The 20,843-nt window shown below is 37.8% G+C and overlaps 2 protein-coding genes across 2 annotated transcripts in view; one reads left to right on the top strand and one right to left on the bottom strand.

Moving 5' to 3' along the window:
• Window positions 1-9,804, bottom strand: part of COL4A6 (collagen type IV alpha 6 chain) — a 281,265-nt gene extending 271,461 nt beyond the window's left edge. Inside the window, 2 exon segments of the mRNA XM_037512089.2 lie at window positions 9,260-9,311; window positions 9,505-9,804. Of these exon segments, the coding sequence (XP_037367986.2) occupies window positions 9,260-9,311; window positions 9,505-9,515 (63 nt within the window). The 5' untranslated portion in view covers window positions 9,516-9,804.
• Window positions 9,805-11,089: 1,285 nt separating this feature from the next.
• The window catches only part of COL4A5 (collagen type IV alpha 5 chain), a 156,253-nt gene continuing 146,499 nt past the window's right edge, over window positions 11,090-20,843 (top strand). The window contains exon 1 of the mRNA XM_054695879.1: window positions 11,090-11,539. Within this exon, the coding sequence (XP_054551854.1) occupies window positions 11,459-11,539 (81 nt within the window). The 5' untranslated portion in view covers window positions 11,090-11,458. The remainder of the gene's footprint in view (window positions 11,540-20,843) is intronic.

Here is a 20,843-nt window from a genome sequence, read left to right as displayed (position 1 = left end):
TCTACTTAATCCTTCATTTTGTACTGTGAGATTTAATGCCTGGTTATCATATGACTCAATGTTCAATTTAATGTGTGAGTGAGTATGTGTGTGTGAGTGTGTGTAAGGGGGGAGACAGAGAGAGAGAGAGAGTGTAAGTAGAGCTGAAAATAATTTTTTTTCTTGCAAGATAAAGTGTTAAACAACAAAGCCTTCAGTCCACAATGTCTACTAGTTATTTGGGTAATTAGGATTTTCTCCACACTGTATAACTAAAATAAACCAGAAAATTAACTGGAGACTAAGATCGCTGTAGTTCTCAATTTCAAATTTTGTTTTTTTATAGTCTCTTCTTTCTCGCTGAGTTTGCAAATAAATAAATGTTAAAAACAGACATTAGCAAATCACATATTTTGCTCTATTTTTTATATTGGGGGGCTATATGAGATTTTGTTTGGGGGGATAAATATCTACTGCTGTAAAATCTGAAAATTGTTCTTAGTAATTTTTATCTTCTTCATGATAATCAATATCAACATTATTATCTATGAACATGCTTTGGATATCTAGTTGATTGTTAGGTGCTGATATTTATGCAACTTAATCACATCTCAAAGGCAAGATCATATAAATCTTATAAATCTAAAGTTGATCCTCATCTTTCAGGAATATGCTATACTCACAGACAGAATTTAGAGATTTTAGCTATCTTAGATTTTTGCTGCCAACCTGCTTCCCTCTAACTAAGGAAAAATGGTCACTCAACACTTCACAGAGGAAGGAAAAATGCCATTTAACTTTCATTCCCTCCCCATCTGAAAATCTGTCTCTCAAATAGCCTCTTTGTCAGAGGTCCCCAACATATCAGGAAAAGTGGTCTGAGGTAAATGTTATAGAGCTTTATGGTCAGAGAAATTACCACTGAAGAACACAAATTCCCCCTCATTAAAAGCAAACCAAGGCCTCCCTGGTGGCGCAAGGGGTAAAACACTGCACTATGAAGCAATCCACAGCCACTGCAGCAGGAGTTCGATTCCTGGCCGGTCAGGGAGCAACCAACATGGCGCAGCAGACCTCTCCTGTCTCACCCGCTGCTCCCCTCAGCAATGTATTTCAGTCAGTCTGCCTGTTCTGTTCCCCACTCTGTCTCTGGTGAGTCCTCTCACCCCTGCATCTTTGGCCTATACCCCAGCTCTTGTATACATAAATAAATAAATCTTTAAAAAAAAAACAGGTTGAAAGATAAGGGCAAACTAGCTACATTGCTGTTAGACAAAGGGGAACTAGAATTTCAAAAACTCTTAGGGCGGTGCCTTCAGACAATCTTTAATTGGGTCCCTGGTCTCCACAGAAGGGCACGAAGGTAGGGTAGCTTAGGTATAAGTGGCTTTGGGGAAACTGGCAAAAGCATAACAATTGTAAATCTTTCTCCCCTAGGGAACTTGAAAATCAAATTCAACAAATTAAGCAATTTTTTATAACATACCCCCCCAAAGGGTCCATCACACATTTCTAGCACAGAGACAATAACAGTAATGAGAGAAGAATAACAGTAGCAATATCTTTACAACCGATAATATATTTAGTGATTTGTCCTAAGAGGATAGGCAGAGTCTGTATTCCAAGCTAGAAACTTTTGCCTCAAATTTGGAGATCTTTATTTTTAAATCATACTTTAATTCAGAGGGGCGAGAAAAATGAAATGAACCTCCAGGTTTAAACACAGAACCCATGAAATAACTTGAGAAAAGACACATATCTAGTGGCTTGCTTTAGTTTTATGAACCTGGAGAGAGTCCTTCATGCATAAAGCTTTTGTCAGTATTGGACACCGAGTAGGATGTCAGCAATAACTATCACGCCTATCACACCACATCCAAGGAAATACACCTTAGCACAGGAATTAGGCCAATGCTCGGAAGACTCACTTAACAATTAAGAATACAGGTTAGGTCTGGCTCTTTCCTATTTCTTCAGCCTCATCTCACACAGTACCCTGCTTTTCTGCCCACTTCACTCTTCCTGTTCTCCAGTCACACTGGCTCAGTACTTATCATGGTCCTTCAAACAACAGGGGCAACCACAGTGTTTGCACACAGTAGGCATTAAATAAATATTTTCTGAGGAAGGAAGGAAAGAAGGAAAAACAGAGGGGAAGAAAGAAGGATACAAAGAGAAAATTCAGAACATATTCACTAAAGTGGGCCTTGAGGGAAAAATAATATGTCCATCTGCAGAGAAAGGCAGAGGTTGGGAAAGAAGGGTCTTTCAAACACTGCAAGTTGAAGAGGGCAACGCAGACATATAAGTACAGGAATTTTGCCACCACATGGCAGGTGTTACCAAAGGTGCCCAAATGGTCTTGGATACATTGGGGAAGGAAGAAGGAATTCTTTCTAAAAAATATAGGACTGTTTGATAGAGGAAGTGATAGTTTATGTAGGTATTATTTTTTTATGTAGGTATTGAAGAATGAGTAGGAGTTCACTAGGTAGTGAAGGAGGTGTAAATGATGGAGGACATTTCAGACAGGAGGGACAGCACATGTAAAAGCAAAGGGCATAAAGAACATAAAATAACTGGGCATGGAGAGTTCTAGCTAAATGATACATAATATACACCATGTGTGTGAGAAGGAGGGGTGGCCAGAATAAAACACACACACATGAGCCTGGAAACATACTTGGGACCAGATAATGAGGGCCCTTAAATATGCCAAGCCAAAGAGTGTGTATTTTAGTCCTGGAAGAAATAAGAAACCAACAGAGGTTTTAAATCAGGAGATAACATAATTGGACTTGTTACTGAAATAAGTCTGGTGGCAGTGTAGAGATTAAAATGGAGTCAGGAGGTAGAAAAGCTAGTTAAGAAGCTATTGATATATGATGATGAGATGTAGAACCAAGAGAATATAATGAAAAAAATGTACAAAGTTTTGGTGAAACGAATTGAACTTGGTGAAAATGACAGTTGGTGGCTGAGTCCATAGTTTTTTGTTTTTTTTTTTTTTGCATCAAACAGGGTGGGTGATGACATCTAACAAAGACAAAAAGATATCAGGTTGGCATGTCATGGGAAAGACTAGAACATAGTTTCATTTTTGATATTATCTGGGATAATATAAAATAATAATATTTGGAAATGGTTGGGCACTTATACTAAACTGTATGTGCTGTTTTAAGTGTTTTGTATATATCACCTCAATGAGATACCGGTACAAGGGCTTATTAGACAACTGGGAATATAGGTTTGGAGCTCAAAAAATGTCTGGACTGGAAATATAAATTTGATAGTCATAAAAGTTAGGAGGCATAGTTACAGTTGCAAGGGGAAGGTAAATGATGAAATGCTGCAAAAAAGTAGCATTTCAACATCAGGGAGTGATAAAAATTGTAAGCTCCATGATAGGAAAGAACATGTCTAACTTGTTCACTAGTGTGTCACCAGGGCCTGGCATACTATTTACAACACAGTGGTTCTTCAGTTAATAATTACTGAATGAATAAAATAAAAAATATCTAAGAAGTATAAGGAGAAATAAGGAGATATGGTGTCCTGGAAGTCAAAGAGGGAAAAGTACTTTCAGAATGATTGAAAAATGTCAAACACTATGGTAAAGAAATCAGCCAGGATGGGGAATGCCAAGAAGGCATTGGGCTTGGTAGTGAGGCAGCCATTAGCAACTTGAAAGAGGGCAGTTTTGGTAGAGTAGACTCAGTCTAGATTGTAATTAGCTTAAGGGTAAATGGTTGTTGAAGAAATTTAGACAAAGACCAGGTATTGTAATTGAGGGAGAGAGAGTTAGAGAGGAAAATGAAGCCATGTTTCTATTATATATTTTCAATGGAGGAGACTTCAATATTGTTTATGGGGGAAAAAAAGAAATTCTAAAGATTCTACAGAAGGGGTAAAGAGGGTAAGAGGGTGAATAATTGTTCTTAGGTAATTTCCTCATTACTATTTTCCCTTGGGCATGCTTTTCAGGTCTTCTGTTCATATTTAGTTAGATTTTAAAAGAAGTTACAGCCTTATGATCTGCCTCACTGGGATATTTAGTCAGCTTCAAAGGATTTGATAGTTTAATATATCCTGGTTCTTTCCTAATATGTTCTTCTTATATGTGTATGTCCTGTCATCTATACAGCATAGGACAAATCTACACTCCATGCATGGAAGTGAAATTAATATGGATTTATGCACATAATTCAAGCACACAAAAACCAATATGTATCAATAATCTATTTGTTTCATTCTTATACGATGATGAGTTTATAAAACAAAAGGGCTTATTTACTTATTTGGTGGAGACACCAAAATATGCTTAGAACATTGATTTTGTTGATACTCAAAGACAATATGAATGCCCTCATGCCTGAACAAGTCTAAAAAGGTGACCATTTGTGCTTTTTTAATGCCGTGGATTACTCTGACAGTCCAGCAAGGCTTATGAACTCCTTTTCAAAATCATATTTTAAAATATATTTAATAAAATATAAGGGATTATAATAGAAAGCAATTATAATGACATACAATAATGAAAAAAATATGTAATAAAACAAACATGTGATCTGGTACTACACCTGCTTTTTTAGTAACATATTAAATAATAATAGGGCCTCCCTGGTGGCGCAAGGGTTAAAGTCTCAGCTCTTTCAGGCTATAACCAGCCACTGCAGCATGAGTTCGGTCCCCAGCCAGGGAGATAACCCACATGGCGCAGCAGACCTCTCCTGTCTCGCCTGCTGGTTCCCCTCAGCAGTGTATTTCAGTAGATCTGCCTGTTCTGCTCCCCACTCTGTCTCTGGTGAATCCTGTCACCCACACACCTCTGGCCTACACCCCAGGTCTTTATGCATAAATAAATATATATAAATCTTATAAAAAATAGTATCTACTTTCCCCAGTCTTAATATATGCTCAATTTGACCTGTCAATCATATATTGTCATCCATGTACTATCTATTTACTCTCATTTCATGTTAATTTGATTATGTGCTCAAACATCTGTATTAGGATTTCCAATCATCCCAAGATACATACTCTATACACATTTGTACACACATAAATATGCTGTATATTGTATTTTTTCCTAGCCAGCTAATACAGTATATTTGCTAGGCAGCAAAGGAGAAGAAAACTCTAAATATACATATTAAGAAAATGAAAACATAAGTCGCAGACTGGAAGAAAATATTTGCAAATTGCATGTAAAGTAAACATTTGTATCCACAATATACAAAGACCTCTTACAACTCAAAAATAAGAAACCCAAATTTAATATGGACCAAATATTTAAACGGACATTTCTTCAAAGAAGATATGCAAATGGCTAACAAGCTCATGAAAGGAAGTTTAATATCATTAATCATTAGGGAAATACAAATTATAACCACACTTAGATACCACTACATATCTACTAGGATAGCTATGATCAAACACACAGACAATACCAAGTATTAACAAGGATGTAGGAAACAGGAATTCTTTGACATTGCTGGTTAGACTGCAGTTTCACAATGACTTTGGAACAACTGTTTTGCAGGTTTTTTATAGATTAAATAAAATTTTTCATAAGACACAACGATTCTATTTCAATATATCTATTCAAGAGAAATAAAACGCATGTGCATAAAAAGATTTGCATGTTAATGTTTGTAGCAGCATTATTCATAATCACCAAAAAGTACAAAGAGCCCAAAGTCTATCAACTAGTAAATGCATAAACAAATGTGGTGTATACATAGTGGAATACCAATACTAATAAAAAAAAGTGAAATCTACATGGATACATTTCAAAGACATTATGCTAAGTGAAAGATACCAAAAATAAAACATTACATATTATATGGTTCTATGTTTTGGTTTCTCCCATTACCCCAAATTAGTTGCAATTTGGTATTGTTTGATAGATTATTATTTTTTTAAGATTTATTTATGCATATAAGAGCTGGGGTACAGGTCAGAGGTATGGGGGGGGTGAGAGAATTCACCAGAGACAGAGGGGGTAACAGACTAGGCAGATTGACTGAAATACACTGCTGAGGGGAGCAGGGGGCAAGACAGGAGAGGTCTGCTGCGCCATGTGGGTAGCTCCAGGGCTGGGGATCGAACTTGTGTTGTAGCAGCTGTGGACAGCTTCATAGGTTGCGTCTCAAACCCTTGCGCCACCAGGGAGGCCCTTGATAGGTTATTTTTGAGGTGTGGGACTGCTCAAACTTTTCCCACATAAATTAGTAGTAATTCCCAGACCCAATAAATACCCTACCAAATCATACAAAATACTTTCAGATAGTAGGGCAAACCTGTATAAGAAATAGCCAGAAAAGGCAAGTATATCGAGACAGAAAAGTAGATATGTTTGCCTGGAGTTGGGGGTAGGGATGGGGATTAACTGTAAATGGATATGAGGGATCTCACTGAGGTGATGAAAATCTTCTAAATTTGGATATGGTGATGGTTGCCCAATTTGGTAAATTTACTAAAACTCACCAAATTGTATACTTAAAATAGGTGAATTTATGGTATGTTAGTTATATCATTAAAGTTGTTTTTAAAAAGAACTTCATAGAGATACAGCTTCAACTAAGGGAAATATTTCTCTTAATCCTTAAGAGCTGGAAGGGATCCACTCTATCTCTGAACAACCTCAACACTATTCATACTTTCATGACTGCAACTATAACCTTGAAAATCACAGTAGAAAGGACCAAACTGAAGACGTTAGAACTTCAAGACTGCATTTCAATCAGACCTTGCTAGCAAACTGGCTGAAAGAATTTTACTTATGTTCTTTGCAGAAGGAGCAATATACCTTTGTTTCTCCTTTTTGCCCCTTTCCCACCCAGAAGGCTTTGGTTTTTAAGTATGTTTGGTTGTATTAGAGTCTTTCATGAAAGAAGATTTGTGGCGAAATGGGAAGAAAACACAAGGACTCTGCATTAGAACACAATGTATCTCTCAGACATGTTGGCTTATGGTGACATTTGGATCTTTCCAGTCTTTTCTTTAACATAATGCAGGTACATGCAGATAATAATTTATCAGTAAATGTCCTATATTTTAAGGAACATGACAACCATTTTCTGATAAAGTAAATTCTTAGAGAGCTGGAGGACTGTCTTAGATAATTAATTAGATAATAATTAATTAGATAATTAATACAAAGATATCATGGATATTCTAAAATACCAGACTCATATTTACATCATTCAGATAAATTGTTCACCTCAAATATTTAACCTAAATGAAGAGCATCACTCTTTAAAAAAAAATAACACTCATTCTTTAATTCTGGGTTTTAACATTTAGCTTTCCACTCTTTTATATAGGGCTGCTTTATAAAATGCTAAAGAAGAAACTCAAAAGCACCTAAGCGACTCTATCTTAAATGCTCATCACTATTCCATTATTGGCTACTTGCTTTTTACAGTAAAGAGATTTTCTCTCATGGTGAAGTACAACATAGCTACTGTCCAATCTACTATAATAGTTATTTTACTTGAAATGTGCAAAATCATCTGAAAGGTGAAAAACATTACAAATCTAAAGGATAAAATGGAATTTAGAGTAGATGAAAACTAGTCAATGTAGATGAGGACCTAGTACAAAGAGTACAAAAGGAAATAAAAGAGTAGAAAAAGTATAAAAAACTCCCCTTCAGAAAAGCCACCTTTTGAGAACTTATTCTGTAACTCTCTCTTTCTCTTTGCCATTTTTACAGAAATTTAAAAGTAGCTTTATAACGTCAAAGGTGTTACACAGAAGTAAGCAGAGAGTGAAGGAAGCATTTGTGGACTTAAACAATGCAAAAAAAAAAGTGTTATCAATGGATTTCAAGGTTTATTTTAGTCTTACTGGGATCAATCACACTGACATGGCAGGTGACATTGTAAAACAGTAAGATTGAAAGCAATGTTTGAGTTTGGAGATACACTTCAATACTTCTAAGAATTGAAGGCACCATCTTCTAGTGGCTTTTAAAGATATAAGTGATAGGATGCAGTGTTTGGGAAGTCTCCAACTATCTGGAATGATTTGTCAGTGTTTTACTCAAAAGTACACTAAATATACTCAGCCAGAGTCTGAAAAGAAAGGTTTTGCTGGAGGGTATTCTGCCCAACCATGATATTTTATAAGTGGCAAGATTCTCAGACAAATTGTTAACTAATTAAAACCTGGCATTTTCAAAAAGATAATGTTGGACCTCAAGGCAACACATAATTAAATTTATATATTCAAGGACTCAGCTGGAGAAGTGTGCTGAACTTTTTCTAAAATCAAGAATTTACTTAAGAGTTGATGTTCTCACTTAAGGGGCCTAATCAGTTAAGGTTGCAAAAAGTCACAAGGTAAATATTTGGAATATATATTCTACCTAGTGCATGACTTTGGCTATTAAGAATGTTTAAAATAGAATCGTGGAATAGTATAAAATATTTGAACAATTTCGTATTTGAACTTAGCAGTTGACTTCATTTCTGTCAGCATATGTAGCTAGTGAGACTGGAAAACTGCAGCATCTGTGATTAGTCAGGCCAATGCACCTTAGGTAAATGATCCTAGTAATTCCATTGGAAGTCTCTCTACTTTCTGTGGATCATTAAACCTTTCTTGACCAGATGTGTAGAGGCAAACCATTGCCTGCAGTTCCGAATTGATCTGATAGATGATATCTAAACAGCCCATGAAATGTTAACTTTTAGAATTGCTTCTGCTCTAACCACTTTAATTTTTAGCTTTCTGATAAGACAAAAAACCAGTAAAAGGAAACATCAGGCAGAAATTGAACATAATCTGATATCAAATGGTTTCAGGTAAAGAATCCAGATATTGTCACCCGGCACTGTCAAAAGACTCACCAACAAATACTTAATTTCCACATTTAAGGCACTTTCAGGTTTCACTACTTGTCCTCTCCTCCCACTCTCAAATGTGTGTGCCAATTCATGCTCTTGTACACCAAGGGAAATTACATATTTTCTGTTTTGGAGATGATGCAGAGAAAGGCAACAGATGTCGGTTATCTTTTAAGTCTTCCAGGAAGAGACACAGAAAAGTGTGCCTCTTGTATCTTCTATTTATATTTTCCCAACCGGTTATGAAGTTTTGGGACAGAGAGATGCCCGAGTCCCATAGCCTGCCACTCTGCCATGCCTCTCCAACAGCCCTATTAACTCTGACTAGAAGTGAGAGTGCGGTGTAACCCTCTGTAATCCCTTAGCACAAACACGAGAGATGGGATGGGGAGGGGGTCAAAGAAGGTGGAGGGAAAGAGACTCACCGCTCCTGCCAGTTCCTCGGTCAGAGACAATATTACCAGGAGCAGCCACAACCTGAAACGGGAGGGAGGGTGAATAACGTGGGCTCTAAAGATTCTGGGGTCCCGCGTCTGTCCGTAGATTGTGACCCCTTTTTGTAGCCTGCCCCCACTTCCTTTGCAATGACTGAAGTACAAGTGTAGTCCGGGTGTGGTAAAAGTAGCCCAAAGTAGGAAAGAGGAGGGAGCTCGGGGCAGCAATAGCTCACCCAGGGTGCATGCTCGCGGTTCCTCTTAGAGCTGGGTCCCGGGAGACTGCTAAGCGGCTCCTCCGCCCGGGCTCATCAGGGCTCCGCTGATGCTTGGCGGTTGCTTCCTTATTCAGGAAGACGGGTGAAGGAGACGAAGTGGTTCACTTCGGAAGAAACTGAACTCAACTGCTAGATAAGCAGTGCCCCAAAGGGGAACGCGCTCAGCGGTGCCGGCTACAACTTGCCGAACTCAAAAGATATTTCCATGCACCAGGAGAGGAAGGAATGGAGGGGAAGGGGGCGGGGCTCTCTGCTGTCAATCATCCCCCCTACCTTGGGCAGCCCGGCGTATTCTCACTTTCAGACACCTCTACACATGACATTCCCACGCTTCTTCATAGCTTCGCACACAGACCTACAAGAACCTAGACACAAAGTTGAAACAAGTATGCACCATACACTAACGTAAACCGCTGTTAACATACGTAGATTAAGGCATAGGACTCCTACACAGACAAAAGGGGCCCAAGACCCTTTGCCCATTTGCCCAGATGCACACAAAGCTCATTCTAATTGATTGTATATTAAACTCTTGGGGGGAGTAGGGGTGGTTTCTGGAGTTGTAAATCTACCCTAAGCTTAGCAGAACCTAAGGATGAGTGGGCCCCCGTGAAAGTGGTCCAATTCCCTTGAAAGACTCTGAAGTAAATTTTAGGGTCTGAGATAAGAGAAATGTTCCAAGAAATTCTTCAGCCAAACCCTAGTCATAAAAAGTGTTTTCATAAAAAGAGGCCATAAAAAGTATTTTCTGGGCCTGTCAGTACTTGAAAAAACTATATGTCAGAATTACCAAAGTAATATTGAAGTCTACTTTATTTGGAGTCAACAGTTCACCTGCCGTTAGCACCATATAAATATTTCCAATTAAACTTATGTTCATTTTAAAGAAAGGTATTAAAGTCCCAGCCTTAAATTCCCCTGAAACACAACTGCAAGAAGGGTCAATACCTTTTATGTTAGAGTTAAATATTAATTATGGTATTGGATGTAGCTAAATAAAAAGATTTGACTGCACTACAATAACATGAAATCATATAATAATTTCTAAAATCACTGAATGTTCCTGCATCTTTTCTATATATTTGAGACGCAGAAACTCTTCGCACACATATACTTGGGTTCATGTTCTTAATTCTTTGGTTGTCCTCATATTTAACTACATAAACATATTTATATATTTCTAATATTTTCGTATATCCTGTTGTATGTAGGCACTGTGTCCTGAGACCAGGTGGGAGGCAAAGAACACCAACAGACCAGGGAGCAGCGACTAAAATTTGTTTCTAATCATTAACAATAAAAAGTACCTTCTCGTGAGACCCATCCGCCGAAAAAAGTAGCCCCAGCTCAGTTCTATTTGTCATTGGCCTTGGTGCTCACACCAATGAGGGACTAGGCACGGAACATTAGCATGTAGGAAAGGTGCAAGGGAACGAATAGAAAAGCTTCCTGCCTGGATTCATGGTGTTCAGTCAACTGGTGTGGAAGTTCCCTCCCACAAATAACTGAGCGTCACTCCCTCGCAGGTTGCTGGTGCTAAAGCAGTGGCGGAGGCATCCTTGAAACTCCCAGAGTCCCTGGTGGGGGGGTGGCGCGTGGGAAGAGAGGGAGGAAAGAAGAGCCGTGGCGCTCGGGTGAGGAAAAAGTTTGCAAGTCTGGACAGAAGGGAAGAGTGCTCCCGAGAGACCGACTTTGGTGCAGGGGAGGGGGGAAGGAAGAAGTGCTTCTTTTTCCCCCCTCCACTCTTAAGGAGCTGCTTTCTCTTCTCCCAAGCCGAGGGGCACCATTGGGGCACCCCTGCTGTCCCTCTCCGCCTCCGGCTCTCTCCCCGTACACCCTTAAGATTTTGTCAGTTGGTCAGAGCCAGCCAGGGATCTCGTGCGGGGGCTGACGGAGCTGCGGGAGCTGAAGAATGAAACTGCGTGGAGTCAGCCTGGCTGCGCTCTCGTTCTTACTGGCCGTGAGCCTTTGGGGGCAGCCCGCAGAGGCTGCGGTAAGTCCTTCCTTCCCCGCCCCCACCCCATCACCTCGCTCTCACGCCGAAATCACTTTTTGTCCCCTTACCTTACCTTCCTTTCTCCCGGGCCCGGGCTAGGGAATGAAAATTTGCCTACACAGGATTGGAAGAAACCTTATTTATAACACTGGTAACTCAAGCTTTCCGAGGTGCGAGGGAGAGGCTCAAGTGTTTAAAAATAGGGCTGCTAGCCGCCAGGCTAGCAGCTCTGGGGGGCTAGTCGAGGCCGGGTGGGGGGCGCGCGTTAAGGATCGCTAGGTTCAGGTAGGGATTTAAAACTTTGCCTCCCCACCCTCCGCCTTGGGATGTTTCCCTGCCTGCCGGCTAACCTTTTCGCTAGTTCCACCCAGCCCACGCAGACTTTCAATTTAGGGTTATAGTTTAATGTTTTGGTTTGTCTAAAATCCAGCTTCCATCCGAGTGTTCAGCGTGCCTCTGAAGTTCTTCCCCTCTGCCCTTTCCTAAACCTAGTTGAACCTAACCCTCACCTCTGCTCTGTAAAGCCTCCGGACACTCTGTCCCCCTTTGGACGTCTTTGTTGCAGTTGCTCAGGTAATCTACCAATAAAACCTGCTAGTGAAGGCTTCAGGTCTTAGGTGTTTTTTTTTGTTTTTTTTTTTAAGTTCTGGGTTTTGTTTGTTACCAAAAGAAAAAAAAAACTTACTAAGGCAGCTGAACAAAAACCAGCATTTGTCCATTACCTATATAAAGGAAAAACATTCTCTCTTTTTTTTTTTTTTAAAAGGGGAATGATTTTCTGGTTTAAAGGAGAGTGAAGGAGGAGGTACATGGGAAATGACAAAGCAAGAAGTTCCACTCAGTTTTAGGAATGTAGATTAAAATCCTAGTCTGTCTTCTTGGAAGGCTAACAAGGTAGTCCCACGCACCATCCTTCTGGGGATGAGAGGCAGATGTAAAGGAATGAATGGTTTTGTCAGGATATGTTCTCCAGCCTGAAGTCCATCATCCTTAATTTCACTTAACTTCTAAAGAACTAAGTGCGTGACAGCTTATCTAAAAGTTGTATTTGAGTGATCATAAAGGATGGTTTTAAAAAGACTTTAATATGACATCATGGCATAGGCCTTCACGTGGGTAAGTGACTATCAATTCCTTACATGCAGCTGCTATGTCATAGCTTATCTGGGTCCACCTTTTAGGTAGCTCCCTGTCTAGCTCTTCTATACTTGCAGTGTGTCTCAGATTACATTACCTTCCTGTTCTCCAGAAAGTGTACTCAAGAAATAAAAACTTTCATATCACTCTAAGCACAACATAATTATAATATCATATCAAATATTTTCCTCCATCGAAGTAGTAGCAATACTTAAAATTGCTTTTCTGATACAGAGCATCTTAAAGGGGATATGATTTAATCACCCAATAGGGTTACAGACCCTTGGATAAAACTATAATTGTGTTGTTGGAATACTTATTTTAATAACATTTTCTGGGTGCCTACTGCTTATGGTGTTTGGCCAACAGGCAAAGATTTTGTGGATGTTTCATTAAATATTTCTCATTTTTTCCAATGGATGTTGCTATTAACAAATGCACACCAGATGCCAATTATATAAGTATGTATAGCAACACTATATATACATCATTTTCTATTAAAAATAAGATTTCTCTTTATGACTTACAAAATTTGGGAACAAGCTTGTTTTCTTAGACACTATGATTGTTCATGAAGAAATTACAGAAGACATCAGGTAGTTTTTCTTTTTCATCCTATGTGATTTTTAAAGAAAATTTTATATCCCATTTCTCTATCATTAATGATATTGTGTCTCTGATAAAACCAGGGATTTGTTTTTTCTGCTTGACACTTCAATTTCCTGGTTAGATGAATGTTGTAATCATCTGAAAAATATGAATGGTGTCTGCTCTCCATACTAGTATTGGTGATATTGGTGACCTTTTTCAGAGTAAAACTGTGTGATAGTGGAGCAGATTGTTGACTAAAGTAGTCTAGTCTTGGTACTTTTATATCAGGAAGAGCAGTGCTACTTAAATTACTTTAATTTTTCAGAGTTAAGTGATTTCGTTAACTCTGAAGTCCTGCCAAATTGGTATATCACAAATATGTGGAAGTTTTTTTCTGTGTTTTTTTTTTTTGTTTTGTTTTGTTTTGTTTTAGGTGGAATGAAGTAACCATATGCAGAAAGGTTAGGGGTAAGAGAAAAGAACAACTTTTAAGTGGGAAAGGTCATTTCTAGTGATGGAGTAATGTGGGTTTTTTGGGTAAAGATAATTATACCTGTACTTGCTCACTGTCAGTAAGATATGAACTTAGATTTATGGATAGGTGTATACAATTATACTTCTATATAGATGTTAGTAGGGTTTGTGTGTGTGTGTGCGTGTGTGTGTGTTAGAGCGGATAGGTTTCTCTAACTTAAATGTACTATCTCATGGCCAGCAGCAACAATGATTAAGGGTAAGAGTGGTTTGTGACTATGGAATAGTTTTTCCTCTATGGCATATACTGATCCATTGAAAGCATTTGTTAGCATTATTTTCATAACTTGTATCTTTGAGTGTTTATCCTGTGCCAGGCACTGTGCTGATGTGGTAATATGCATTATCATATTTAATCTTCGCAACAAACGCGTGAGGTTTATACCATTATTTTAACATTGGTTTACAATGTTATATATACCATTATTATCTCCACTTTACAAATGAAGAAACCCAGTCATAGAAGTTAAGTAACTTGCCAGAAATCACATATGTAGTAAATTGTGGAGCAGGAAATTTGAACTAGGCAGTTTGACTCCCAAATTCTTTACCCTTAACTGTCCTATACTGCCTCCTTTGTAATGTAGTCTATAGAGATTTATTTGATGTTCACAGTATTTGAGGCTCTGTGATTTTTTTTCTTAGGGCCTGGGGAGTGGGAAACAGGAGGTGAAATGGAAATAATAATGGGGCATATATTTCTTCCTGCTGATGCTGGGAGACGCAGCATGGTATAATAGAAGCAGCCTTGGACTTAGAATCAAAAGATGAGAGTATGCAGCATTCAAAAAAGATAAACACATGCAATTTGCAGCAACATGGATGGAGCTGGAAGGGATCATGCTCAGCGAAATAAGCCAGAAAGAAAAAGAAAAATACCAGATGGTCTCACTCATAGCAGGAATCTAGAAAACTTAAATAAGAGACCAGGAAAAAGAATAACTCTAAGAAAGTAAAAATCAAAATCAACAAACTATGAACCAGAGACACTCTATGGGGAGTGAGGAGCGGGGAAAGGAGAGATTGGGGTCAAAATAAGGGGGTTGCAATTGTATGGGGAATATAAAAATAAAATTAAAATTAAAAAAAAAGAGTGTGGTATAGCCATTAGCATTCACTAGCTTAAATGGTTGGCTTGTTCTTGAGAGAACATGGCAAGGGATCATCCAACCTCTGTGACAAATAATAACTTTTGTGGGCAAATTTACACAAAGGAAATTGAATTTGGTTGCACTTACTATTAGTGTAAACAGCAGGGGGGGGTGGATTTATCCTTCTAATATGTAGGTGTTGTGACTCACATGCTCAAAACTCTGTTAGGAAAGGCACACCCCTGCCCTCAATGAACTTTTAATTTAATCTAATGATTAAATTAAAAATATATGGCTTATATATGGCAGAGTTCAAGGCTACCCTCATCTTGGTTTACTCAATGCCAAGAAGAATGTTTAGCATACAATGCCTGTTGTATAGTTTGTTGAGTGAATAAAGTTGAATGGAACTAAAAATAAAAAAGATGAGAGTATGGTCTCTATATGTATATCTATATATGGAGAGATAAAAAGTAATTGCTTATTATGCATTGTATGATTTTATACAATCATACAATCATATAGACTTATAAAACAACCATGATTTATGGTAGATGATTATTTGGAAGAAAGACTTGTCTTACTCTTTTAGTTTCCATAATGATTTTAAATATAATTTGCATGTTTATTGTGTTAAAACAGAGTATGTGTGTTTGGTGGTACACTTTTCATAAGTTGCTCAGTTCACTGTTATTATTACCTACTGATGACATATCTATAATAATTATATTCATTCAATTATCTGAATAGAATATATTTAACTGTCTTATGACTGTTAAGAGTATGCATTTTTTTTCCTGTCCTTTTATTTGGCTTTTGATGTCTGTGTGCCTCATGAGACCCATTATCTTGAGTCAACCTTTATAGCTTATGGTAGCATGGTAAAGGTGGTGTCTGCCAGGTTTATCTACTTTAAAATCACTATTTTTTTCCTTTGTAATTACAAAGTGAATCCACCTTATCGGACTTTGTGGGGTGATGTTGTACCACAATGTAAATATGTAATTTATCACCACAGTTTTGCCCAGTAATTTTAGCATTTATTGATGATTCTGACCCGAATAATTATTACATTTGCGAAATGGTGTTTTTCAACTTGCAACATTTTCTGCATGTATTAATTGAATATAATGTAACAAAGAACTTTTACTATCTCTGCCATTTGCTTACTTATTCCATCATTTATCACAATATGGATTTATGGATAATTGTTTTATTCTATGAATTATAATGAATTATGATATTTTCACTATTATTTTTCCAGAATTACCCGAGATTTGGCCAATAGGTGCCCCTTCCAATTGGTTCCTTTGTTCTTTCTACGTGCCCCCATTTTTTTTTTTTTTAGCTTTCCTTTATGTTCTGGTACCACAAGGCGTTCCAAGATCATTTTCTAGTTTCCGTGTCCCAACTCTGGAATCAACTATTTCCCCCAAAAGCTCTGAATCTTTTTATTGAATAGTGGTATTTAGAAATCTAGATCTGGGTGATTGGCATGCTCATTGCTACTGGGGTGTCATTGTTTCTAAACCTTCTCAGCCGACAAAACTAGGAAATATATGTATATAATATAAATACCCAGGTCTATAGCTCTTTCTTATGATCTCTCATTTCATATACATGTATTAAAGCCCTGTTATCAAGTAGTAGGGTGGGGGAGGGTAAGAACAAACAGGGAAGGAAGCACAATGGACCATGATGGTGGACTATGGGTGATTTGGTGGTGGATACACTACAGTGGCAATACCTGATGGGGGCATCCTAACATTACCTCAGTTAAGAAGATTAGCTAAATAAATTTATTTATTTTCTTACATCATTATTCATTTTTGTACAGTATTAGATTTCTCCCCTCAGGTGTAGTCCCCATAGTTCTCGCGCCTCCCCATAGTTCTCCCGCCGCCATGGCAACCATGACCTATCACCATAATTCCTTGTGCTCTTTCCTCCCCTGTTTTGACCTCCCTCCCTCCCCCTTCCCTGCTGTGTGCCTCAGATCTATGATCTGCTTGCAAGTTTTGTCTTTTTCCTGACCCTTTGTTCGTTTCTCTATATTCCATGTATAAGTGAAATCATCCTATATTTTTTTAAGTAAATAAATTTAAGTTAAAAAAATAAAGTAGTAACCTCTGAGCCTTAATCTGCTCAGTGGCAAAATGGGACCAGTAGTACCTATGTAGCAGATTGTTTTGAGGATAAAATGAGAGAAATTATATGAAGCATTTAGAATAATACCTGGCACATAATATTCAATATTTTTTACATTTCAGTATTATGATGATAGTCAATTTAAGAGATCTTCCCATTTCTTAATGCATTAACTCTCAAATTTTCTGCCTGATTTTCAAGACCTCTCTTGATATTTCCCTTCATCCAACCTTATTTTTCATTACATTTTACAGTATATTCCCTGCATTCTGACCTACATGAGTTTTCCTATAATCCCTTGAGCACTGTATACTTACTTATTTTGGCTCTCCATCTTGATTAGAATTCTAGGGATCCAAATCATTGCCTCAATTCCAGTGTAATGTTTACATTCATTCAACAGATATTTATTCAGTAACTCATAAGTGTTTAAGAATTGCATATATGTTGTTCTATTTCCAGGCTCATAGATAGGTACTGTCCACAAAATCATGTGGTGCTAGGCACTAAGGATAAAACTGGTAAGATAATCAGGGGATCTGCCTTCATGGAATTTACTTACTACTGAAAATAGATATAATCCTGTGAAATTTTCCCTTACTATTATACCAAATGTTGATTTTACCCTTCTTTAAACTTTTGTAATATTTGGCCTCTTTCTATCTAGTATGCAAATATATTTGGTCTCACAAGCATTTGTTTAATGGGAATTTATCTTTTCTCCCTTTTAGATTATATACTCTTTGAAGGCAAGAACTGTATAATTACTCATTCAACTAATTTACATGTTGAAATGTCTGATAACAAAGGTAATACATGCTCAGTATTAGAAACTGGGAAAATGTAGGAAAGTATAAAGAGAATATTACAAACAGAACAGAAATAACTTTCATTGTTATTTTGATGATTTCCCTTCCTATGTATTGAACCTCTTTTTTTTTTTTTAAGATTTATTAATTTATGCATACAAGAGCTGGAGTACAGGCCAGAGGTGGAGGGGGTGAGAGGATTCACCAGAGACAGAGTGGGGAGCAGAACAGGCAGACTGACTGAAATACACTGCTGAGGGGAGCAGTGGGCGAGACAGGAGAGGTCTGCTGCGCCATGTGGTTTGCTCCCTGGTCGGCCAGGGATCAAACTTCTGCTGCAGAGGCTGTGGATTGCTTCATGGTGCTGTGCTTAACCAGGAAGGCCCTTTATTGAACCTCTGTTTAAATAAGTAAATTGGTTAAGAAAATTGGGAGCATTCTATATGTAGTGTTGTATTTAATGTTTTTTTCATTCAGGAAGCATTTTTGCATGTTATTAAGATTCTTAGTTTTAAAATATTTTAAGATTATTGCATGCAATTTATATTTATACATAACAGTTCATTTGCCCGTTCACTTTTGAAGAATGTATTTTTAAATTTCAAGTATTTTTAGCCATTGTAAGATGTAGTGTCTCAAACAATTCTTATTTGATATTTTGTTTTATTTGATCAGTACTATTTCTTTCATGGGGAATTAGTGGGTTAAAAGTCATTATTATTTTTAAATTCTTTAGTACATGCAGTAGACCCTGACACTTAAAAAGGTTATATTATAACTTTACTATGTTATATCCTGTTAGGTAGATGATAAGATCTCCACTTTTATGTGTAAGAAATCTGAGGGGGCCTCCACGGTGGCACAGGCTGTTGAGCGCAATGCTGTGAAGCTGTCCACAGCCTTGGCAGCGCCGGTTCGATCCCGGCCCACTGGCGAGGGTCCCACATGGTGCAGCAGACCTCTCCTGTCTCGCCCACTGTTCCCCTCAGCAGTGTATTTTGTCAGTCTGCCTGTTCTGTTCCCCGCTATGTCTCTGATGGGTCCTCTCACCCTCCCGTGCATCTAGCCTGTACCCCGGTTCTTGTATGAATAAATAAATAAATATTTTACAAAAAAAAAGAAAGAAATCTGAGGTCCACAGGGTAGTTAAATAACTTGCTTGAGGTCATGAAATTAATAAGTGATTGGGCCAAGGTTTGAACCAAGGCAGTCTTGCTGTAGAACCTGTTTATGAGATTTTTCTTAGTGATAGAAATTTCATATGTGATAGATAATAGATGAAAATAAAGTTATGTTGATTGAAGTTGAATAATTGCCACCTCTCTTTCCATAATCCCTTTCTATACTGGTCACTTGGTGCGATCCTAAAGATAGGCTCACAGTTGACCCATCCTTTAATAATTGCTGTAACTGCCTAGACCATTCTTTCTCAAGGTCCTAACTTTGAATTTTGTGAACCAGGCATCTGCCTACATTTTTCACCTGGGTAGAAGATGGAGTCTGCCCTCCATGAATGCCTCACCTACCGACATCTTATCTACAGCAAGGGTATAACAGACTCCAAAGCCACTGACAGCCTGCAACCCTAGAAGAGTTATGAAATACATCTGGAATGGGAACCCCTTCTGTCCTCCCTCCCCACCTCTTCATGAGCTCTTCACCTGCCTTATAGCTGCCATATAGAACTCCCCCCGCCCATTAATTGCTAATCTGTTTTACCCACTGTGGGGTGATAATACTCCACCCCCATCTCTTATTAAAAAAACCAGACTTGTAAGCATTCATGGAATGAGAGGTCCTCTATCTATTTTGTACCACCACCACTTTACCTTCTTACATTTCCTCACTTGCTAAAGACTTTACTGCCTTTATGCCAGTTTTGTAGATTGTGCAATTCAAATGCATTCCTCTGCAAAATCACAAACTGTTGTGCATTATGATTTTTCCAGGTGGCATTTGAATAGCTGAACTTTAGGCTTCTGAATGATATGGATCTGCTCTCACCAAATTACTTTCCAGAATGGTTTTGTCAGTTATACTCCTATCGGCAGTGTCTAAGAGTGCCTATGAGACAGTCTTAATAATTTTTTTCTATGTAATATAGTGACTATGGATTTGATGCTCAATTGATTGCCAGTTGGTTGGCTGATTTGGTCCTATCCTCTAATGATTGTCTTTTTAAAATGTAATCATTCCATCATTTCAGTCCCTCTGACAATAGCAACCGTGGAACAGAAGTGATTTTTGAAATTATATTCTCTAATTAACATTATAAATGAACCACCCAGCCACTTAACTAAATCTTCAGTATAAAGAATTTTTTTTTAAATAGCAGTAATTCTTGAGGTATTTTGGGGAAGTGTCTTTAGTGTGATCTCTGATATGTGGACTCCTTTCATTTTAACAAACCAGATTCTCATTTTATGCATCAGTGCTTCAGTTTATTTACCTTCATAATCTCTCCAGGTCCAATTGCCCTTTGTTCCTTTAGCAGCTTTAGCTGGCCTTTAACCAAAATTACAGTCCGTGGTGGTACCTACTCTCCTGTTGAAGTGGGAACCTTAAATCCCTTGCTATTTGCTAATTAAAGACAACTGAAGGCAAATGTTATACAAGAAACAGGAATTTGCTCAGTTTAATTTTTTAATTTTTCTGAATCTGAAATAAACATTGGATTATTTATTAACTTGTAGAAAGACTTAAGTGCTATTTGTGAGCAAGTTCTAGTCAGCTTAATGGAATTGGGTTTATGACAGTGAATATTAAAGTAGGACTATGGGATTCTGTTGGCTTTTGTATCATCTTACAATTCAGTCAAATAACACCATATGTTAGGAGAACTGGCATATTTGCTTCAAAAAATTTATGGTAGTAAGTATGACATTAATGAAATACTTGAGAGATAGTGACACTTTTGGTGGTGGTAGGGGAATGGTATAAGAGTGTAACATCAGTGAATAATTGTTTAGTGTATTCTGTACTTATGAGCTC

Source organism: Talpa occidentalis, unplaced genomic scaffold, assembly GCF_014898055.3.
Source record: "Talpa occidentalis isolate TD23 unplaced genomic scaffold, MPIMG_talOcc4v2.1 talOcc4.15, whole genome shotgun sequence".
Classification (NCBI taxonomy): domain Eukaryota; kingdom Metazoa; phylum Chordata; class Mammalia; order Eulipotyphla; family Talpidae; genus Talpa; species Talpa occidentalis.
The sequence above is the reverse complement of the archived record's forward strand: the minus strand, read 5'-3'. Positions and strand labels throughout refer to the sequence as shown.